Genomic DNA, 19,246 nt, shown 5'->3' on the forward strand with positions numbered 1-19,246 from the left:
GTGGTGACTTTGATGCAGTGGTAGTGTATCATCATGCGAACAAATAAAACGGAACATTTTTTTCTTTGTCACTTTAAAGAATTTATGTTTATTGATTTGGCATATCTTAAAAAGTGTGGGGGGCGGGAGAAAATGGAAGTGTGGGGAGGGGAGAGGGTGCAACCACATGACGCTGAATGGATCGCTGTGATTATACCCAAGGCATAATCCACTGATGCATGTTTCACTGTACAGTAATCTACCTCACAGACTGCTAATTTACACCATGCAAATACATACCGCATCGTTTCAACTACACCTCCCCTTTAGTCCAACACTGAGCTCCACCACGCACCAGAAAGCAGTTGCTCGAATGTCACTCTTTTACCTGCTCCACAAGGCTCGTAATTACGTTTAAATATATATATATATATGTATATATAGAATTTATTTTATCTGTAAAAAGCCATTCTGGGCTTTGCTTGGGCTGAATTGGGCTCGTGTTTCACTTCCCCCGCAGTATCGTTCACACTTCCCCACCAGTGAAATCTGAAACTAGCAGCCTATCCCCCCACCACCAGTGACATCAATTGTTGCTTTTATTATTTTTTAATTTGATTTAATTTGTATTATGTATGCAGTAATATAAGGTCCTTAAAATGAGTAAGCAGCAACAGCAGCACAGAATAAGCAATATGGAGAAATGGTCACAGCGACCTGGATAGGGAGGGAGAAACAGCAATAATACTTAAAGAAAATGAAAATATATGTAAAAAAAAAAAAATAATAATAATAAGATGTGCAGAAGTTAAAGCATTACAGCAAACAACGTTACAGTATGGAACGATTAGCAAGGATTAACAAAAAAATAAGAAGTTAGTACACTTGTCAAGGTGGCAAGGTTAGACGCCAGCTGAGTTTGTTTTACGATGGCTGGAGATAAATCCCATATTTGATGGACAAAACAAAGTCAGAAGCTTGATACGTTGCTCTGCCTCGTACGGTTCTTCCATGCTATCCTGTGAGACAGGCTCTTAAGAAAGAAGAGAGGGTGGAAATGGGTGGTTTGCGTATTTCACCCAAAGTCTGATGGGGGTCTTTTAGCTGGGTGGGCAGTCCACTGGTAGTGTCCCTTCAAGGTCAGGCCCTCTGGTCGTCTGCAGCTTCCCCGGCTATCGGCACGATGCCTCAACAGCTGCAGCTGTCGCTGGCGGAGGGGGGCTTGTCATCCCTCAGTTTGATCTGGTCTGGGAAATCGTAGGTCTCCACCTCGGACTCCTACAGTGAAGCAGGTTTAACGGTTTAAAGCCCATTTGACATAAATGTAAAATATGCCTAAAGCAACTTGCAGATAATCTGTACAGAGTTACGAGTAAAGCCCCTTAACTCTCCACTGCTGAGACCAAGGTTGCCTGGAATAATTAAAGAGACATAGTGGAAGCCATATTCTGAAATCTGTAGTTCTCGTCTTCTTAAATTTCTTTTATCATTTTGCTTTTTAATGGCCGAAGAAAAGAAAACAATACAATAATAATTGATAATTGAGCAACGCATAATAGAAGGTTTTCTCCCACTACAAGAGCCAACCATGCTATTTTACTCGAAACCTGCATGCTGTGGTCAATCGTCACATTCTGCTGATTGAATTTTCTCGGGAGGTGGCCCACAGTCTCCTCTTTAAAGCGCATCAGTACATTTATAAATGGATGAACGGGCCTCGGAAGATCAGGGGGGAGGAAAAACGATACAGAACTCAACCAGCGCAGCAAACAACCGGGGTTAAACAGTCGAGTCCTTACATCCAGTCAATTAAGAAATAAGTGAAAACAGCCCGGGGCCACGGTGTCCCCACGTCCTCCATGTCCCGCACAGAGTAGCAGACTTAAAGCACCCAGAGCCGAAAAGAAAAAAAAGAAAAAGAGTCGGGACAAAAACTCATTTGTGCGAACATGATCTACCCTCTTCCCCGGTCCTGTGACCACTGGAACTGTTTATCATAACAATCACCGATCATTCTTGGCTGGTCGTTTTACATTAAAGTATTCTCATCTTAACCCAGTAAAACGTATGCTCACGTATTCCTTTTGCCATATTGACCGTATGTGATTTGTTTCGTATGTGCAGTCATATAATCAGATGTACACGTAAATGGACTGGGGGCATTGGGGGTCTAGTAGTTAAGGAATCGGCCCTGTAATCAGAAGGTTGCCGGTTCGAATCCCGTTCCGCCAAGGTGCCACTGAGCAAAAGTCCCCACACACTGCTCCCTGGGCGCCTGTCATGGCTGCCCACTGTTCACTCAGAGTGATGGGTTAAATGCAGAGGACAAATTTCACTGTGTGTGAAATTTGTCCTCTAGTCGGTCCTCTAGTCGTGTTAAAAGGAACAACGGTGGTTCCCGTACCTGCTTGAGTGCATCTCGGGCGATCGTCTGGAAGGCCTGGTCCACGTTGATGGCCTCTTTGGCACTGGTCTCAAAATAAGGGATGTTATTTTTGCTCTGACACCAGGCCTGGGCCCGTTTGGTTGTCACCTGTTACGTTAAATACATGGAAACCGTGAATATAATATGTACTGTATACATATTATTAAAAATATAAAGTTTACCCGCAGACCTGTCTATTCTCCAGATCAATCTTGTTCCCAAGCACTACAAAGGGAAAGTTCTCCGGGTCCCGAGGGCTGGCCTGGATCAGGAACTCATCCCGCCAGCTATCCAGCGTCTTGAAGGTGTTCGGCGCGGTCACGTCATACACGAGAACGCAGCAGTCCGCCCCGCGGTAGAACGCCACACCGAGCGACTGAAAGCGCTCCTGTCCGGCCGTGTCCCAAATCTGAGATGCAACGAGGCACAACTGAGACTGTGACGGTTCCCGTGTCGAGAACGTGCCGTGACGCGCCGTGTGACACCACAAACCTGCATCGTGACAAGCCGGTCATCCACCATCACTTCTTTCGTCAAGAAATCAGCTCCGATCGTTGCCTTATACTGATTACTAAACTTCTTGTTCACATACTGGTTCATCAGAGATGTTTTGCCCACTCTGAAAACGACAGAGCAGAAGCAGAAGCAGAGGCCGTGAAGGCCAATCATTAAGAAATCGAGCCAATTAAGGAAGGACAGCAGCGGCCATCGGGAACCAACATTCTGCAGACGTCCTGACGTGTCACAACTCACCCGGAGTCTCCCAGGATGATCACCTTCAGCAAAACCTTCTTTCGGGAGGCCATGGCGCAGCCGCGAAACCTGCACGAAACCCACAGCGTTCTTAAAAGCAGGACACGCGGAACAAAAACGGCCCCACGCACCGCGGCAGCGTCGATAAAAGCCCCTGCGAGCCGTAGTTCTGGCTCCGTGCTGGCGGTTCGACCGGTTCTGGTGGAAAATATCCGCATACCGCTCGGCTTAGCCGGCTAGCCGACCAGCTAACGCGCGGCGGCAACGACGACCAAACGTCGTTTTTACGTTGTTTTCGCGTTGTTTGATAACCTACGCCGACACGTACGATTAACGCTCGACGTACGAGCCGCCAAAGCCCGCACTTCCACTTTCGCCAGACCTGACAGCCGGCCGAGGCTCGCTCGGGCTCCGGGCTTTTCACCTACCAGCCTCCGCGTTCGGGGGGGATACGAGGGCTCGTAGATCCGCGACGGCTGCTCGGTCACACCGTGTCGGGCCGAAGGAGGCTCGCGTCCGGGAGGGTTATGTTTCGTGCGACGGGCATGCAGTGTTTTCGTGGGAGCGCTCCGTGCGGAACATGGCGCTGCGCGGTCACAAGGGGTCTGACGCACCGCCGACCTGGACGGGGGCCGGATGGGCCGCGATTGGTTTGTTTTGGACGCCGCCAATATGGCGGAGCGTTAAACACGTTACACCCCGCGACGGACGGATCACTAAAGCAAAACGCATTCACACGCGCTGCCCTTTTTACGCCAAGGTAGTGAATATGACACGCGATGTTTTTTATTTAAATAAAAAAGGATGATCACATTCATAGCTGCACCGAGCCACGCCTAGCACGGTATCGATTTCCACCGATCCTGGACGAAATGCAATCATTGCACGAGGTCTCCAGATTGCTTTATTGCATATATTTACTGCGTGTATTGCAGGTTTCATTGTCATGCACAACTAACAATGCAACATTCTTGGTGTCACAGCCATCCCAACTGTACATGTAAACATTTGAGTAGGAAAATTAGAAAGAAATGTCTGCAAGTACATTGAGTTATATACATAACTTTATATACATGATGCCTTCAGTGAGAATCTACCAACGTAAATGGGGATGAAAATAAAGAAAACACATTGACTGAAAAGGTGTGTCCAAACTTTTGGCCTGTCCTGTATATAAATATAGATGCATGTTTTCAGCATAAAGACTCCTTAAGTTTAAAAGGGATTTGTTTCTGTGGGAGTAATTCGGTGTGTATTGTGGAATACGACAAAGAGTAAACCATATACAATTACGAAGCGATTTAAGATGATGTGCAGTTTTTCCTATAATTGTTCCTTGAATGCCCATCCATATACACACACGTCAGAGGGTGGGGCGGGAAAACAAGAGTAAAACGTTCCTCGAGCTAGACCAATCAAATATCACATTGCGAGTGACGTCACACCAGCCCAGCGACCAACCAGCGCGCAGCGCCGTGATGCGGGAAACGCCCATCTTGCTTTGACAGCTGCCTTTGCGCCGAATGGAACAGTGAGGTCAGGGATTAGGCGTTTACGCGTGTGAAATAATGACCAACTACGTGCCGCTGTTGTTTAGGGCAGGAATGCGCCGTGAGTAGCGCTGTTCTCCGTTTGCGAAACGCCGTCTCCGGGTCCGCTGGTAAGGAAATGCCGCTGTCTGGCCAGCTAGCTTACAGCTAATGTCATTTTCTCGCTTCCCCTTTGCTAGCTTATTGGCTAACAACAGCCTAGCGTCTTTGCTACCTTAATACATCATTTTAACTTATTATCTTAGCATGTGAATATTAAAACTGTTGGGTACTAATGTTCGCCTAAAGCCCATTTTAAATATATGTTACTTGAATGAAAGCTTATTATTTTATTTGCATAATGATGAATTCGACGCCTTCTGTGTTCAAATTGAAGTTTATGAGGATGAAATAGCAATGGTCGGTTTAAGATAAAGAAATTAAGACACGACATAAACACGAACACTGCAAATTGAGATTGGTCTGGTTCCCCTACACGAACAGGACTTTTCGGTGCGGCATTCCATGACCAGATAATATCTGGTGCTGCCAGTGCAACTCATCCACAAGTCTCCTGGTGTCTAAGACTTGGGATCCCACCGACCGGGATGGTTTTCCCGATCTATATGTGCAATTTGTTTTTCTTATATTTAAAGTGGTGTGTTAGAATAGTGCAGCATACAGTTTCATTATTAAAGGTGTTGACTGCATGCGCTTCCTAGGCTGAATGATGGAGACCCTAATTCCAGTAATAAACAGGCTGCAGGAGGTCTTCCTCACTGTGGGAGCGGACAGCATACAGCTGCCTCAGATTGTGGTGGTCGGATCACAGGTTAGTGTGAACCAAATGGCATATTCACCTTTCTTCTGGACAGTTTTTTTTCCTGATTATCCAGCGCTCAATGCAGAATTTTTCTCATTCTCATCACTTGTTTTGTGGCATAGTGCCTCCTCCTGTGCGCATTTTTGAGAACTAAAAAGCCACCTCATGTCTATCACATGATCTGTGGTGCTTCCTGAGGGCTAAACTGAAAATAGCTCAAGTGGCAACCACAGGAGGTTGGAAGAGTATGAGCTGCAGATGTCGTTTTGTTTAATATGTGTTATTTTTTAATATGTATTCTGCTCTTTGCATCACCGCCAGCCATGACTTGTCATCTTTTTCCCTATTTGCACAGAGCAGTGGAAAAAGCTCTGTGTTAGAGAGCTTAGTGGGCCGGGATTTTCTGCCCCGGGGGTCAGGAATAGTTACGCGACGCCCTCTGGTGTTGCAGCTGGTTCACGTACCCCCGCTGGAGGAGAGACGGAAACACGACAACGGTAATGAAGCTGCAAATGAGTCCGTGTTAAATGACTGTATTGTAAACAATTTTTTTGACTGCTGTATCTGATTTCATATTCATATGCAAAAGTAAACAAAGCCTTGTGGATAAGCACTCACAAATCATCTTCACAAATATGTAGTGATGCGTGTAACAATGGCCTGTGGCAGCATTTATATAATGGATCTGATAATGTAATTCTCCACATACTCTCATTGATTACACACAAAAAGATAATGGTCAGATATGCTTATAACTTCAGTAATTTAAGTACACAGAATATTTACCCCAATAAAATACCTTGCATTCCAGTTTCAAGAGCAATGACTATATGGGTATCCCTTAATTGTATTGAATAACACAGTTAACAGGTTGCAATATCTGAATTTTAGAATTTGTGCATGAACTCTTTTACTTTCAGTAAATACTGATTAGTATTATATAATATTTTGTGTCTCTTTCCTATTCTCTTCCTTTAATTTCCTTAGGAAATGAGTCAAAACGTAACTCCCAAAACAGCTATCCAGGTCTCTATATTAGTGTTTCTGCATGGACTAACATCATTTCCCATCTTGCACATGTGTATTGTGTCTTTTCTTTTCTGTTTTTTCCCCTCCATTTTCAGAGCTATGTGTACACTCCTTAATGATTCCTCATTTTCCATCAGACGCTTGTTCATTTTTCCTCAGCTCTTTTTTCTGTGTATACTGACCGTGTCCTTGGTCTTTCAAAGGGATCAAGGCAGAAGAATGGGGCACATTCCTTCATTGTAAAAACCAGGTATTTCTTTACCTTGAGTTATTGTGCATTGGCCTGCTTGCAGTTATTCTTCATCTTTGTCAACATAATACATACTGAATTTGCCCTAGGATGAAACGTAGCATGAAATCTCAATGAGCCGTAATGAATCATATTGAAAGGGGGCCAGTACTGCCAGTCAGTGCTTTTGTGTGCACTTTATAGATATTCACTGATTTCACGGAAATACGCAAAGAGATACAAGAGGAAACTGACCGTGGCTCTGGAGATAACAAGGTATGAAAAGAGCAGGTTTTTTTCCGTGTTACTTGGCCATTTTTTATCCGTTTATATTCAACCTTCTACTCTCGCTTATTTCTCAGGGAATCGGCAATGAACCTATCTACTTGAAGATATTCTCCCCCAATGTCCTCAGTCTGACCCTGGTAGACCTGCCTGGAATCACCAAGGTATAACAAACCTGCTCATTTATTAGTATGAACTAATAAATCATTCATTATTCACACCTGATGTTAACCTTTCCATTAAGTGAAGTGGTCATGTAATTAGCAGCTATTAAGGCAGAGGTATTAGTAACAGCTATAACAGCAAGGGCACCATTAATCCTTTTTATAATATTTTATTATAATTCAAAAGTACCCAGGTCCTGGTATGGCTAGCAATAAAATATAAGGATATAATTATAAAATATAATGACACTAAATAATATTGCGATTATTTATATATGAAAGACATGAAATAGAAACAAATAAAGAAAATAAGAAAGTAGCAGCATGGATACGAGCATTTCATTATTGGGTGCTGCTCCAAGTGGAAAAAGGAGATAAAATGGCTGTTTCAAGGATGCTAGCACATCACATCCTGCTGAAGGACTGTTGCTTCAAAATCTATCAAGGACTTACTTCAAAGAATTGTTCAAGGATTCATGCGTGTGTCCTTCATGTTCTGGATAAGTCTGGATATTTTCAGTGATGCCCACCTGCACTCAAACTTGTGAGCTGAACTCACAGTCAGACACTTAAAATTAATAATCATGCCAGACCTGCTGCCTAGCCCCGTTTTTATTGAACTATTGTGCTTATTTCAAATGAGCTGCCCACTGAATATCATAAACATAATTTTTTTTTTTTTAATTCACTGGTTCACAGACACCTCCTTATGTTGGTTCTGTTAGGTGTCATCCTAATGTTAGGGGGGGGCCATGCTTCAGAAAGACCTCGCTTGAAATGACCCATCCAACCTTGGCCAAGTACACAAAACTACACTGTGGTGTATACAAGTGTATTATCCATAACAGAACTAGATGTATGATATTTGAAAATAGGTTTTCACTAGCCTGGAAGGTCCTATTTGATTCAGCCTGCCGTATAATAATTTACTGGTGCATTTCCTAGTAATTTATTATAAGATTTATAATTTATATTTTATTATAATATCCGTAGATATACACTAAAATGGGCCTTTTTCATTTACTGGCTTGTTAGGTCCCAGTTGGTGATCAGCCAGAAGACATAGAAATTCAAGTGCAGGAGATGATTCTGTCCTTCATCTCCAACCCTAACTCCATCATACTCAGCGTCTCTCCGGCAACATCGGACCTGGCCACGTCAGACGCCCTTAAACTTGCCCGCGAAGTAGACCCAGATGGTGAGGCACATTCCACTCTTGCTGTTCACCTGCCTTCCAAAATCAGCTTTATTTTTTTATTAATCAGGAAGTCTTCATGTTGTCTTATATCATTAATGCTGCTTTTTTTTAGGCCGTAGGACATTACTGGTAGTAACCAAGCTGGACTTAATGGATGCCGGAACCGACGCCCTGGAAGTGCTGCTTGGAAGAGTCATTCCAGTACGGCTTGGAATTATTGGTGTAGTGAACAGGTTTGTTTAAAGTCCTTTGAGTTCAGGCTATTGAAATCTTATGTGTTATTTGACAGAGACCCCTTCAGCAATTCATTTCATGAATTAACTGTATCACAGTTCTGAACATTAAATGCACTGTCCTTCCATGGCTACTTATCAGTCAAATGAATGAATTAGTGATGAGCGAGAGAAAGCTCACGCTGTGAATCGCTAGAGCTCGGCAGTGGGAGCCCTGGAGGGAGGCAGTAGCGAGCAGCAGAATTTAGCTGGAGCTGTAACACTCCACTTCTTCTGTCAGTTTACATAGAAGATTTAATTTGATACGCCTTCAAGACAAACCTCTTAAGTCAGCGGTATCTCTGTGCTCCCTCGAACAGTGAGAGTGGGATTTATCTGTGTGGCGTAAGATCACAGTGAAAGACTTTTTGCTTTCTGCTGGCAACCGGGTATGTTTCATTCAGTAGCTGCCTTTGCGAGATGAGTAGAATGACTGTGGACAATACGCTGATAACTTCTCTGTGTATAAATATGTCTGTGGTTTGATAATCAATTTTTGATGGACAAAATCGCTTTATACTTGTTGTCATTCAATTCAACACAAAACTGCTACGTTAATCTCAGTAAAACCACAAATGGTGTAACGAACGTTATGCAAATAATATTCGAACATTGTTTCTACAACATATATTATTCTTAATAAAAAGTAATTTGTTTTATGCACATACATACATACATGATCTCAGAATGTAGTCATATAATTTAATTTGTCCCAGTTTACACACATCTGATAAAAGAACTAAAATGACATGAAAGGGGGAACAAGCTCATGCTCTCTGTTCTATTTTTGAAGGAGCCAGCATGACCTGAACACTCGCAAGAGCGTCCCAGACGCTGCCAAAGACGAACAGGCCTTCCTGCAGCGCCACTACCCATCCCTTGCCTCCCGATGCGGCTCACGCTACCTGGCCCGCACCCTGAGCCGCCTGCTCATGCACCACATCCGCGACTGCCTGCCTGAGCTGAAGACGCGCGTGACTGTGCTGACCGCGCAGTACCAGGCCCGTCTCAACAGCTACGGCCAGCCCGTGGAGGACCCCAGCGCCATGCTGCTCCAAATCGTCACCAAGTTCGCCTCCGACTACTGCAACACCATCGAGGGCACAGCCCGCCACATCCAGACATCTGAGCTGTGGGTTACAAACATGAAAAAAACGTGAAAGGTCTCAGGCCTCAGGAAATGGCAAATTAATTATTAGATAACTGATTGCTTATTAATAAATGTATCATTCACATTTTACACACTACTCTATTACTTGAATTTGCTGGCTTATTGTTATAAAGTGTTTTAACAAATTTCAAACATTTAGATTTATAAGATAGTTAAGAGTACTTTAAAATGATAAAAAAAATGAAGTGAAAGTAAAGCATTAGCTTCTACTCCTATTGGAGTCGTTGTACAGGGTGGGCCATTTATATGGATAGACCTTAATAAAATGGGAATGGTTGGTGATATTAACGTCCTGTTTGTGGCACATTAGTATATGTGAGGGGGCAAATTTGTCAAGATGGGTGGTGACCATAGTGGCCATTTTGAAGTCGGTCATCTTGGATCCAACTTTTGTTTTTTCAATAGGAAGAGGGTCATGTGACATCAAATTTATTGGCAATTTCACAAGAAAAACAATGGTGTGCTTGGTTTTAACATAACTTTATTCTTTCATGAGATATTTACAAGTTTCTGACCACTTATAAAATGTGTTCAATGTCACCAACCATTCCCATTTTATTAAGGTGTATCGATATAAATGGCCCACCCTGTAGTTGTAGTGACAGCCGTTTCACAACCTGTTTGGAGTTATTGCGTAGAAGCAATTCTTTAATATTGGAAGAAAATGATTGAGTAAGTAACTGGTGATAATGATCAAACTGTTCCTCTGCAGACGCATGGCTCTAATAATCACACTGCCACTTGGCAGCCAGCCGTGGCGTCTGAGCTTAATTACCTGCGGATGACATATTTTGCACTCGAATGGGAGGCAGGGCGGAAATGTCGACTCACGTGTCCTTTCTCTCAGATGCGGAGGGGCACGGATTTGCTACATTTTCCATGAGACATTCGGTCGCACGTTGCAGTCCATCGACCCGCTGGGTGGCCTCACTGAACTTGATGTCCTCACAGCCATAAGGAATGCCACGGTAATGAAAATGTCCATAATTAAAATTCCGATTTTCTCAAGGGGAACTGAACAAGACACTTTATTCTAGGGCCAGTCAGTTTATTGCATTACATTGACAACGCTTTCTGCCTCTGATATTTCATTTGCCATGTGTGAGCGAGACAGAGAGAGGGGGATGGGAAAATGGAGAGAAAGAGGTTTCTTGTGCCTAATGAGGTGTACAGGTCTCATTCTTAGACATATTCATCAGAAGTAAACAGCTGTTGCAGGAAGACTCATTATTCTATGTAGGACTGTAATTATCCAAAGCATTTTCAATATAGACTTCTGCCAATATTTTTGGTGATTAATGGTGTAATGGATTAAGTAAAAAAATATGGCAATTATGACTACTTGTATTCTTACAGTGAGTCGTTTGTTCATGAGCAGATTTCAGATGTCCTTACTGACATTCCTTTTGTATTCATTTTGTTGATGCCTTCTGCCATCTCCCTGATCATCTATAATACATTTCTGTGTTAAAACATTTACTGAAACCCCATTTCAAGCTATCTCAGCTCTGACTTTTCAGCTCTCCGCACTGCTGCCATTACAAAGCTTCCCACTCCCCCTGTAAACGGCCAATGGTAATGCCACCTTCATTTAGAAGCTAAAGTAGCTTTCACCGCAATATGGCAGTTGACATCCATCTGAATGCAAACTTGAGGCAGGGGGACACTGCAGCAGTCGCTTTAATATCCTACAGTCAATTGCTGGGTCGAATAGTAGCACTGTCCCGGTGGGGAAAACATTCAGTGTTGATTGCCTCAGTAAATAGCGGCCTATCGGAACATAATGGGCATCCAAGTGCTGTGGGTTTAGATTACTGTCACCAGTGGGTTTGTTTTTCACACGCAAGCGCCTTTGTCAGCACATTTTCTATCTGCAGTCACAGTAAATGCAGCATGTAGTTGGTCGGTTCATTGGAATTCTTGCATTTGACATTTCCAACATATTCTAAATCAGGGTCATTTGCTGCAAACATGCAACACACTCGAAGTACAGGGTAGATGTTTCATCTTGAATTTGCTTTCCTTTTATTTGACCTTCCTTCCTTACTATTTGATCTACATTTGCAACTGTTCCTTTTACGGCAAACATTCTCACGTCTCCAAATGTGTTGGCGCTGAGCCGAACTGTGCTGGTGGTCTCATCCCTCTGCTGCTGTTCCTGCGTTGCCTTAGGGACCGCGCCCTGCGCTCTTCGTACCGGAAGTCTCCTTTGAGCTGCTGGTGAAGAAGCAGATTAAGCGTCTGGAGGAGCCCAGCATGCGCTGTGTGGAGCTGGTGCATGAGGAGCTGCAGAGAATCATCCAGCACTGCTCCTCATACAGCACTCAGGTAGTACTGTGCTGAAAGCATCTTACACATGCCACACCACCTATAATCAAACTACATACAGAATGCCACGCCGCTCCACATACATAGACTAACAAACACATCCAATACACTATGGTAGCTATGTGTGCATATATTTAGTTTCCACATACACATCATCTTACACATTTTTTAATACACTCATCCATATTTATATATTTTCCAGATTGTTTGTGTAGTGTACTTATACTGCATAATGTATTCTATTTATTTATTTTTAAACTGTAAACTGAAAACTGTCCATTTTCAGCGTGGCAATGCAAATTATATTTTAATACTAGTGTCATTAAACAGTAAGTGGTCAATACAGCCTCAAACAACTACGTATAAACACGTCCTACATATAATCAAACATTCTTATGACCAATAACATCAGCAAGCAGTTTATGTAATGTACCAAATGCGATCCTCTGGATGTCCTAGACCTACAACATTATTGTACATTATTCACTCAATACAAGACAGACTTCCAAGAAAGTCCAGCAAGCTCCAGGACCGTCTCCTAAAGATGATTCAGCTGCAGAATCGGGGTGCCACCAGTGCAGAGCTTTCTCAGGAATGGCAGCAGGCAGGTGTAAGGGCATCTGCACGCACAGGGAGGCGAAGACTTTTGGAGGATGGCCTGGTGTCAAGAAGCCACTTCTGTCCAAGAAATTCATCAAGGACAGACTGATATTCTGCATGGACACAGGGATAGTACAGGGATAGAACTGGGGTAAAGTCATTTTCTCTGGTGAAGCCCCTTTTTTCGATTGTTTATGGCATCTGGAAAACTGATTGTTCGAAGAAGAAAAGGTGACCCTTCCATCAGTCCTGTTTTGTGCCAACAGTAAAGCATCCTGAGACCATTCATGTGTCCTGAGCATCCTGAGACCATTCACCTGCTTCTCATCCATGGGAGTGGGCTCACTCACAATTTCAACTAAGAATACAGCCATGAATGAAGAATGGTACCAAAACTTCTCCCAACCATCCAAGAAGAGTTCCAGCATTTCCAGCATGATGGAGGCCAAAGTGATAACAAGCAAACACTGATTATGAAGGAATGGGTTGCCATCAGTCAGGATTTGGACCAGAAGTTGATTGACAGCATGCCGGGGCGAATTACAGAGGTCTTGGGGAAAAAAGGGCCAGCACTGCAAATATTTACTCGTTGCATAAACATGATGTAATTGTCAATAAAAGCCAAAAACAACCAAAAACCCAGCAGCAGCAAACTTTGTGAAAACCAGCATTTGTGTCATTGTCAAAACTTTTGGCCCTGACTGTACATCATTTCGGCAAAAGCAGACATTGAGCCATAATGGATGGCGGCAGATGAGCTTGATCAGCCGCAGCATCGTGGCTAGGCCTGTGTTGACGCCCTCATTGGCATTCTGCTCTCTGTGAGGTTATCGGTGCGCCTCTCCTTGCCTCCACTGTTTACCGTTGTCACACATTATCACCTCTCTGCACGGCCTGTGCCTCTGCATATTCTACAGCTTAATTATAAGAAGAGCCATCTGATTGCAGTACTGGAGCAACACTTACTCCCAGTGGTGTTCCAAAAAAAAAAAAAAAAAGAAGAAGATTAACAGTAACTGGTTCAGAGAACTTATTTACTCAGAATACCGGGTAAAGATGGGGACTTTAGATGCATTCAGGTGACATGTACCAAAGATCATGGCCCATGACTCTGATATCTTATCTACTCATTTGTGATGACACAGCACCACTGCGCATTCTAACAACTGTTTAACAACTTTGTGGACACGATCAACATAAAGTTAACTCCTGACCCTTGACCTTGGTTTTTGATTGGATTTTTTTTTTTTTTTTTTTTTTGGTGGTTCTAATGAAATGCAACACTGTAATAAAAGTAGCAACTAATTTTTTAACCACTCTCTGTGTTCCCGGGAGTCTTTCCAGAGCACAGTAAAGGAAAGGATATGATTTATTGTTGTTTTGATGATGCCCTCCCCACATGAAACTGTGAGGATGCATATTTGAATTGGATTTTATGGGGATATATGCCTTGCCTCATCCAGAAGATGCCACCACTGCTGTCCATTCCCTTCGTTTTGACACCATAATGAAAAGGCCCATAACAACAGAAAATAAATGAAACATGAAAAAAAAGCCCATAATAAATCTATTAATACACATTATCAATAGGATACAAAATAAACCAAATAATTCAAATAACCTTTCAATAAATAATAAACAAATACATCAGTGTCATCACTAGCTCTATTCTTGAATTTATTTATAAATAGTATATATCTTCATGTCATTATTGCTGGTATATTTTAATGTGACACACATTTAATTGCATGTGAAGGATTTGTCTGCTACTGTATTTTTATTCTCCATGCTTATCAGTGTCATTTAATGCACCTGATGTGTCTGTGTTCCTCAGGAACTCCTACGGTTTCCAAAGCTCCATGACTCAATTGTGGAGGTGGTGACAAGTTTGCTCAGGAAACGCCTGCCAATCACGAATGAAATGGTGAGAGTGTGTCTCCTGTCGACGTGCTTATCTTTTCCGCTCCACCTTTGCTGCCTCAGCGCCCTTTAAGCTGTGATTTCATTCCGGGTTTATGCATTTTTATGTTCCAGGTTCATTACCTGGTTGCCATCGAGCTGGCGTACATCAACACCAAGCACCCAGACTTCACAGACGCCGCACAGGTGTCTGCATCAGTCAACAGCCAGCAGGTATCTTCATCCCTCTCATCCCTCTCCCGGTGTGTCACTCCTCCCCCCTCGTTCTGTCTCACCTTCATTCTCTCACTCGCCCGCTATTTTTCTCAGAAGCAGCACCTCACTCTTGTCACCTTCGCTCTCCTCCACCGTATACGTATATTCTCTCTTCGTCTCTCCCAGACTGATACGCTGGATGGAGGGAAGCAGTGTAAAAGTGAAAAGGAGGAGAAAGTGTCGCTTCATCAGCCTGTGTCTGCCTTCAGCAGCCCTTCCAAAGCCGTCAATCTCCTGGACACGGTGAGAGGGCCAGATATCGGCGTACCGGCTCCGGTTCACATGAATGCATGTTTTCATGCTGAAGGCATAAACAGTGCTGCAAAATGATGAGGATTCAGATCTGATGCACGCCCGTCTCTCCACGCCAGGCCGTTCCCATCTCACGCAGGCTGAGTGCTCGCGAGCAGCGGGACTGCGAGGTCATCCAGCGGCTGATCAAGTGCTACTTCCTCATCGTGCGCAAGAGCATACAGGACAGGTAGGCGGGGTCTGGGATCAGCAGGACGTTATGTTCACTATTGTTTGTCCAGAAAGGAACATGCAAATAATAACTAATAATAAAAAATAATTCTTTAAGATGCAAGTTTTAGAAACTGTACAACAAAAATAATGTCTCAATGTATTAACCAAAACCATTTACTCATAAGCATATTTTTGTTATTGGTAACATTGCCGTATTTGACATAAAAGGGGGCGGGGCTTGTGTGTAACTAGCATCCTATTTTAAACCGTAAGTCATCTTTTCAATGGCTCTTCCTATGACATGTTATGTTACTTTGGCAACTTACGTAAGGTAAAAGATTCGTTTAAGCTCATTTCACATGCATTGTACTTATTATTCTCCCTCTAGACATAAATCTAATCGTGGCAGTAAAACTGGCTAATTGGAAAGTGGCAGAAATAATAAAAATAATAAGGCTGATTAGTAAGATTTTTGCCTTGCCGTTGTAAAACTAAGTCCTATTAATAAACTGTTCCCTGAGAGGCTGAGAGTGCTTTCGGAAGAGAAATCAAATTTGGAATTTCTGTCACAAATCAACAATTCTCAGATGCTTCTATTGAGATGTGAAGTTGAGGTGTATAAAGACATGATGACTATGAACGAGTCCGTGGAACCGAAGTGATGAGTTTTTCTTTGTGTGTGCAGTGTGCCAAAGACAGTGATGCACTTCCTGGTGAACTACGTGAAGGAGCATCTGCAGAGTGAGCTAGTGGGGCAACTATACAAACAGCCCCTGCTGCAGGAGCTGCTCATCGAGTCTCAGGAAACGGCTCAGCAGAGGAACGAAGTGGCTCAGATGCTGGAGGTGGGTGCGGCTGGTGTCAAAAATGAAAAAGGTCTTTAATTAAAATTATTTTTTAAAACAAATTGCTTGCACTGTGTATGATGGCACAGTGTATGTTGGTTCCAAGCAGTACATAAACTTCACAGCCTGCTTGGAATTTATTGCCGTACACTAAGCGGCAGAAACATGCTGTTTTAAATGGTTTTCGAAGGTACTAATTCTGTATGGATAAGTTCAAGTTTTGTGAGTCCTGTCTCAAAACCGAAGCATTATTATGAATATGAACTTCAATATTGTGCAATGTGTTCACTCATATGAAATTAGAAAAGTATAAAATTCTGTCTAAAATTCTCCAGAAAACTTACAGGGACTACAGATTAAAAGCAGAGGTATTGCTTTGTGTATTCTATAACATTTGTGTATTCTAAAGTCGCATCCTAGCTAGGAAAACGTTACGTAAAATTGAAATCAAAAACTGTTTGCTTATTAAGTATTTCTAGGGGCACCATTTTGACATGAAATGTCTGGTCTTGAGTTTAACATAAAAATAATTTTTAATTCTTAAATGAAACTTTGTTGAAACCAACAGAGGTTGTGGTCAGTGCGATGAGTGAGGACAATGTGTGAAAGTGATTATGTGGAGCTGAAGGCAGGTCTGTGAACTGTTCGTGAGCGCGCTTATGTATATGTCGTTGTGTAACCTCATGAATAGGTATGATTCACAGCCATAACAACCCCCCCCCCCCCCCCCCCCCCCCCCTCTCTCTCTCTCTCTCTCTGTCTTCTGCTCTCTCAGGCGCTCCAGAAAGCCAACAACATCATATCAGAGATAAGAGAGACTCACCTCTGGTAGTCAGATGGACTGCATATTCTGGAACTCATGTTTACCTGCACACACGTCCTGTGTGTGTGTCTCTCTGTGTGTCTCTGTGTGTGTGTTTGTGAGAGAGAGAACATTTCTATGGATGTGTAAAGTATGCAGAAAAAGAACACTGGCTGCTTACCATTACACAACCAGCAGCTATACATTTTCACGCACAGTCGATGAGAGCAGACAGCTGGCACGGTCACACACAGACACACCACTGTCAAAGCGCCCATGCTTCATTAGCGGTCAGTAAACTACAGTTGGTTATGGACCGCAGGTTCACTAATTACCCCGCAGGTCATTAAAACGTCCATTACTATGTGAAGTCAGCTGACAGGGGATCATAAGCAACCACTTTTGCCTTGGACCATGTTGTTAAAAGTGTGCCAGAGCTCTCGACCTCTGGGACCCAGTGCGTCCCTTTAGCCAATATCGAACAAAGACACTCCCAACGAATAATAATTCTGATTCATCACCATAGAGCTGTGGGGAAATTGGACCGTTGAGGACTGAAGGTGTACATATTCATTTTCCAGGTGTCGTGTATTTATATTGCGGCGCTAGTTTTCTCTTTGGACGGGTATTCGTTTGTGCTCATTGATTAAGTGTCTATTTAAGGAAGACCGGGTAATAGAATAGCAGTCTAGTTGAGCAGCTATTTTTGGTCTGAAAGCATTTTTATCTTTTTTTCTTCTTCTTTTGAAGAGCCCTTAATGAGCGTAGTCAGTCATCATTAGCTCGTCTGTTTCTGCTCTGATATGAAGTGATTTCAGACGGAGCCGCTGCGCTAAATCGCAGAAGGACACGTTGGAAATGGAAAACCTGCCACTTCTTCTAGAGACCGATTGCTAGTGGTAGTCACTGAGCGAACAGGGACTGATTTATAAAAGTGTTTTTAGTTTAGACTTCCTGAAACAGAGCAAAGAGTTTGCAGAACATGAGACTGTTTACCGTACGTCGTAATATTGTCCCTTTTTTTTTTTGTGAAATATTTATAATTGCCAGTTGTGAGCGCGAGTCTTGCACTAGTTGTGGTGTTGGGTTTGTGGGGATGTTTGTGTTGCGCTGGGCGGGACCGTTGAGGAGGACATTGGTATTCAGGACGGCTCCTGCGAGCTCAGAAGTGCTCCTTCTGCACCTCGGGGGATCAGCAGGAGGCCACGTGTTTTAGCCGAGGTCACTCCGCAACACCGACCCGTCCAACTCTGATAAATGGACAGGTGCCCGGGAAAGGAGACTGTGTGTGAGTGGGTTGTGAAGCATGCTAATTTACGCCAGCCCTTGTTTCACGCGTCCCGTCCTGCCCCTTACTTGTGATCTCTGGCTGCCTCCCCCCTTTTGTGCTGCAACTGAGAGGAAATGAAGGACACAGGGCCAGTAGATGCGGTGGCTCCAGTAAGATCACACCCACCTGCACGTCCGCAACATCCACCCGACTCTGGAGTAACGTTCTATCTGTTCTTACAAGCCAAAAGTCCCAGTGCATCTTTGCTGTGTTTTGTTGGGGCAAATACATGAAAATGAAAGCACTGCCTTTAAAAGGACGCGGTGAGGACAGCGTTGCCTCTTGGGACTTTCTTAAAATACGTTTATGCATCTAATTGTGTGTGTATGTGTGAGTGTTTGTCGCCTCGGGGCGAATCTGCCTAAGAGAGAATGTATGTTTTGTATAATTAGTCATATATATGTTACATATCAACGAATTGCCTGAAAGTGCTTGCCTGCCAATTTTGTGTGATCCACGTCGTACCGTCTGTTCTAGAGAAGAGAATAATTAAAGTCCAATAAGAACACCCGGCTTTGGTCTCTGGTGGTTACTGCAGAGCGAGAACAAAAGAGCAAATTAATTTTTCTGCTTTTTTTTTTGCGTGTGTGATGTTATGCTTTTATACTGAACCCTTATGCAATTTTTGGAAAGTGGAAAAGTAGCACACCTTGAATGCTAATCGTGCTTCTGATCTATCCTATTCTACTACAGTGGCACCAATGAGGAGCCAGCGTTGACTCATTGCCTTTCGAGAAGCAACCTGCATCTCCGCAAAATTGAGAACGTAATGTTGGGCTTACCAAAAAGCAAAACGAAAAAAAATAATAATTTTGCTCCTCTCATAACCTCTGACACCAGATTA

At 43.2% G+C, this 19,246-nt stretch overlaps 2 protein-coding genes across 3 annotated transcripts; one reads left to right on the top strand and one right to left on the bottom strand.

Annotated features, from left to right (window-relative positions):
- Positions 1–39: 39 nt before the first annotated feature.
- On the bottom strand, positions 40–3,794 carry LOC114799848 (ras-related protein rab7-like). Its single transcript, XM_028996746.1, has 6 exons — positions 3,586–3,794; positions 3,158–3,226; positions 2,897–3,023; positions 2,595–2,813; positions 2,384–2,512; positions 40–1,257 (listed from the first exon to the last, which is right to left on the bottom strand). The coding sequence occupies exons 2-6, from the start codon at positions 3,208–3,210 to the stop codon at positions 1,168–1,170; spliced, it is 618 nt and encodes a 205-aa protein (XP_028852579.1). The 5' UTR covers positions 3,211–3,226; positions 3,586–3,794; the 3' UTR covers positions 40–1,167.
- Positions 3,795–4,636: 842 nt separating this feature from the next.
- LOC114799938 (dynamin-1-like protein) lies at positions 4,637–18,910 on the top strand. 2 transcript variants are annotated; one of them, XM_028996928.1, is made up of 18 exons: positions 4,637–4,817; positions 5,409–5,518; positions 5,865–6,006; positions 6,497–6,535; positions 6,742–6,788; positions 6,972–7,043; positions 7,130–7,216; positions 8,252–8,414; positions 8,527–8,647; positions 9,480–9,818; positions 10,705–10,825; positions 12,030–12,185; positions 14,620–14,709; positions 14,820–14,918; positions 15,087–15,203; positions 15,332–15,441; positions 16,111–16,270; positions 17,046–18,910. In XM_028996928.1, exons 2-18 carry the CDS (start codon positions 5,414–5,416, stop codon positions 17,100–17,102), a joined length of 2,025 nt encoding a protein of 674 aa, XP_028852761.1. In that variant the 5' UTR covers positions 4,637–4,817; positions 5,409–5,413; the 3' UTR covers positions 17,103–18,910. The 2 variants fall into 2 exon arrangements, with proteins under 2 accessions (XP_028852761.1, XP_028852762.1); XM_028996929.1 differs by lacking the exon at positions 6,497–6,535.
- Positions 18,911–19,246: the final 336 nt, after the last annotated feature.

The sequence above is a fragment of the Denticeps clupeoides genome, chromosome 11, assembly GCF_900700375.1.
Source record: "Denticeps clupeoides chromosome 11, fDenClu1.1, whole genome shotgun sequence".
Taxonomy (NCBI): Eukaryota; Metazoa; Chordata; class Actinopteri; order Clupeiformes; family Denticipitidae; genus Denticeps; species Denticeps clupeoides.

Excerpts from the sequence above, each read along its gene's own strand:
- LOC114799848 (XM_028996746.1), bottom strand. The coding sequence starts at position 3,210 with ATGGCCTCCCGAAAGAAGGTTTTGCTGAAGGTGATCATCCTGGGAGAC. Across the intron at positions 2,814-2,896 it reads ACCGGCTTGTCACGATGCAG|ATTTGGGACACGGCCGGACA; the intron begins GTTTGTGGTGTC and ends GTTGCATCTCAG. Across the intron at positions 1,258-2,383 it reads CCCGAGATGCACTCAAGCAG|GAGTCCGAGGTGGAGACCTA; the intron begins GTACGGGAACCA and ends GCTTCACTGTAG.
- LOC114799938 (XM_028996928.1), top strand. The coding sequence starts at position 5,414 with ATGATGGAGACCCTAATTCCAGTAATAAACAGGCTGCAGGAGGTCTTC. Across the intron at positions 5,519-5,864 it reads TTGTGGTGGTCGGATCACAG|AGCAGTGGAAAAAGCTCTGT; the intron begins GTTAGTGTGAAC and ends CTATTTGCACAG. Across the intron at positions 15,442-16,110 it reads CGCAAGAGCATACAGGACAG|TGTGCCAAAGACAGTGATGC; the intron begins GTAGGCGGGGTC and ends TTGTGTGTGCAG.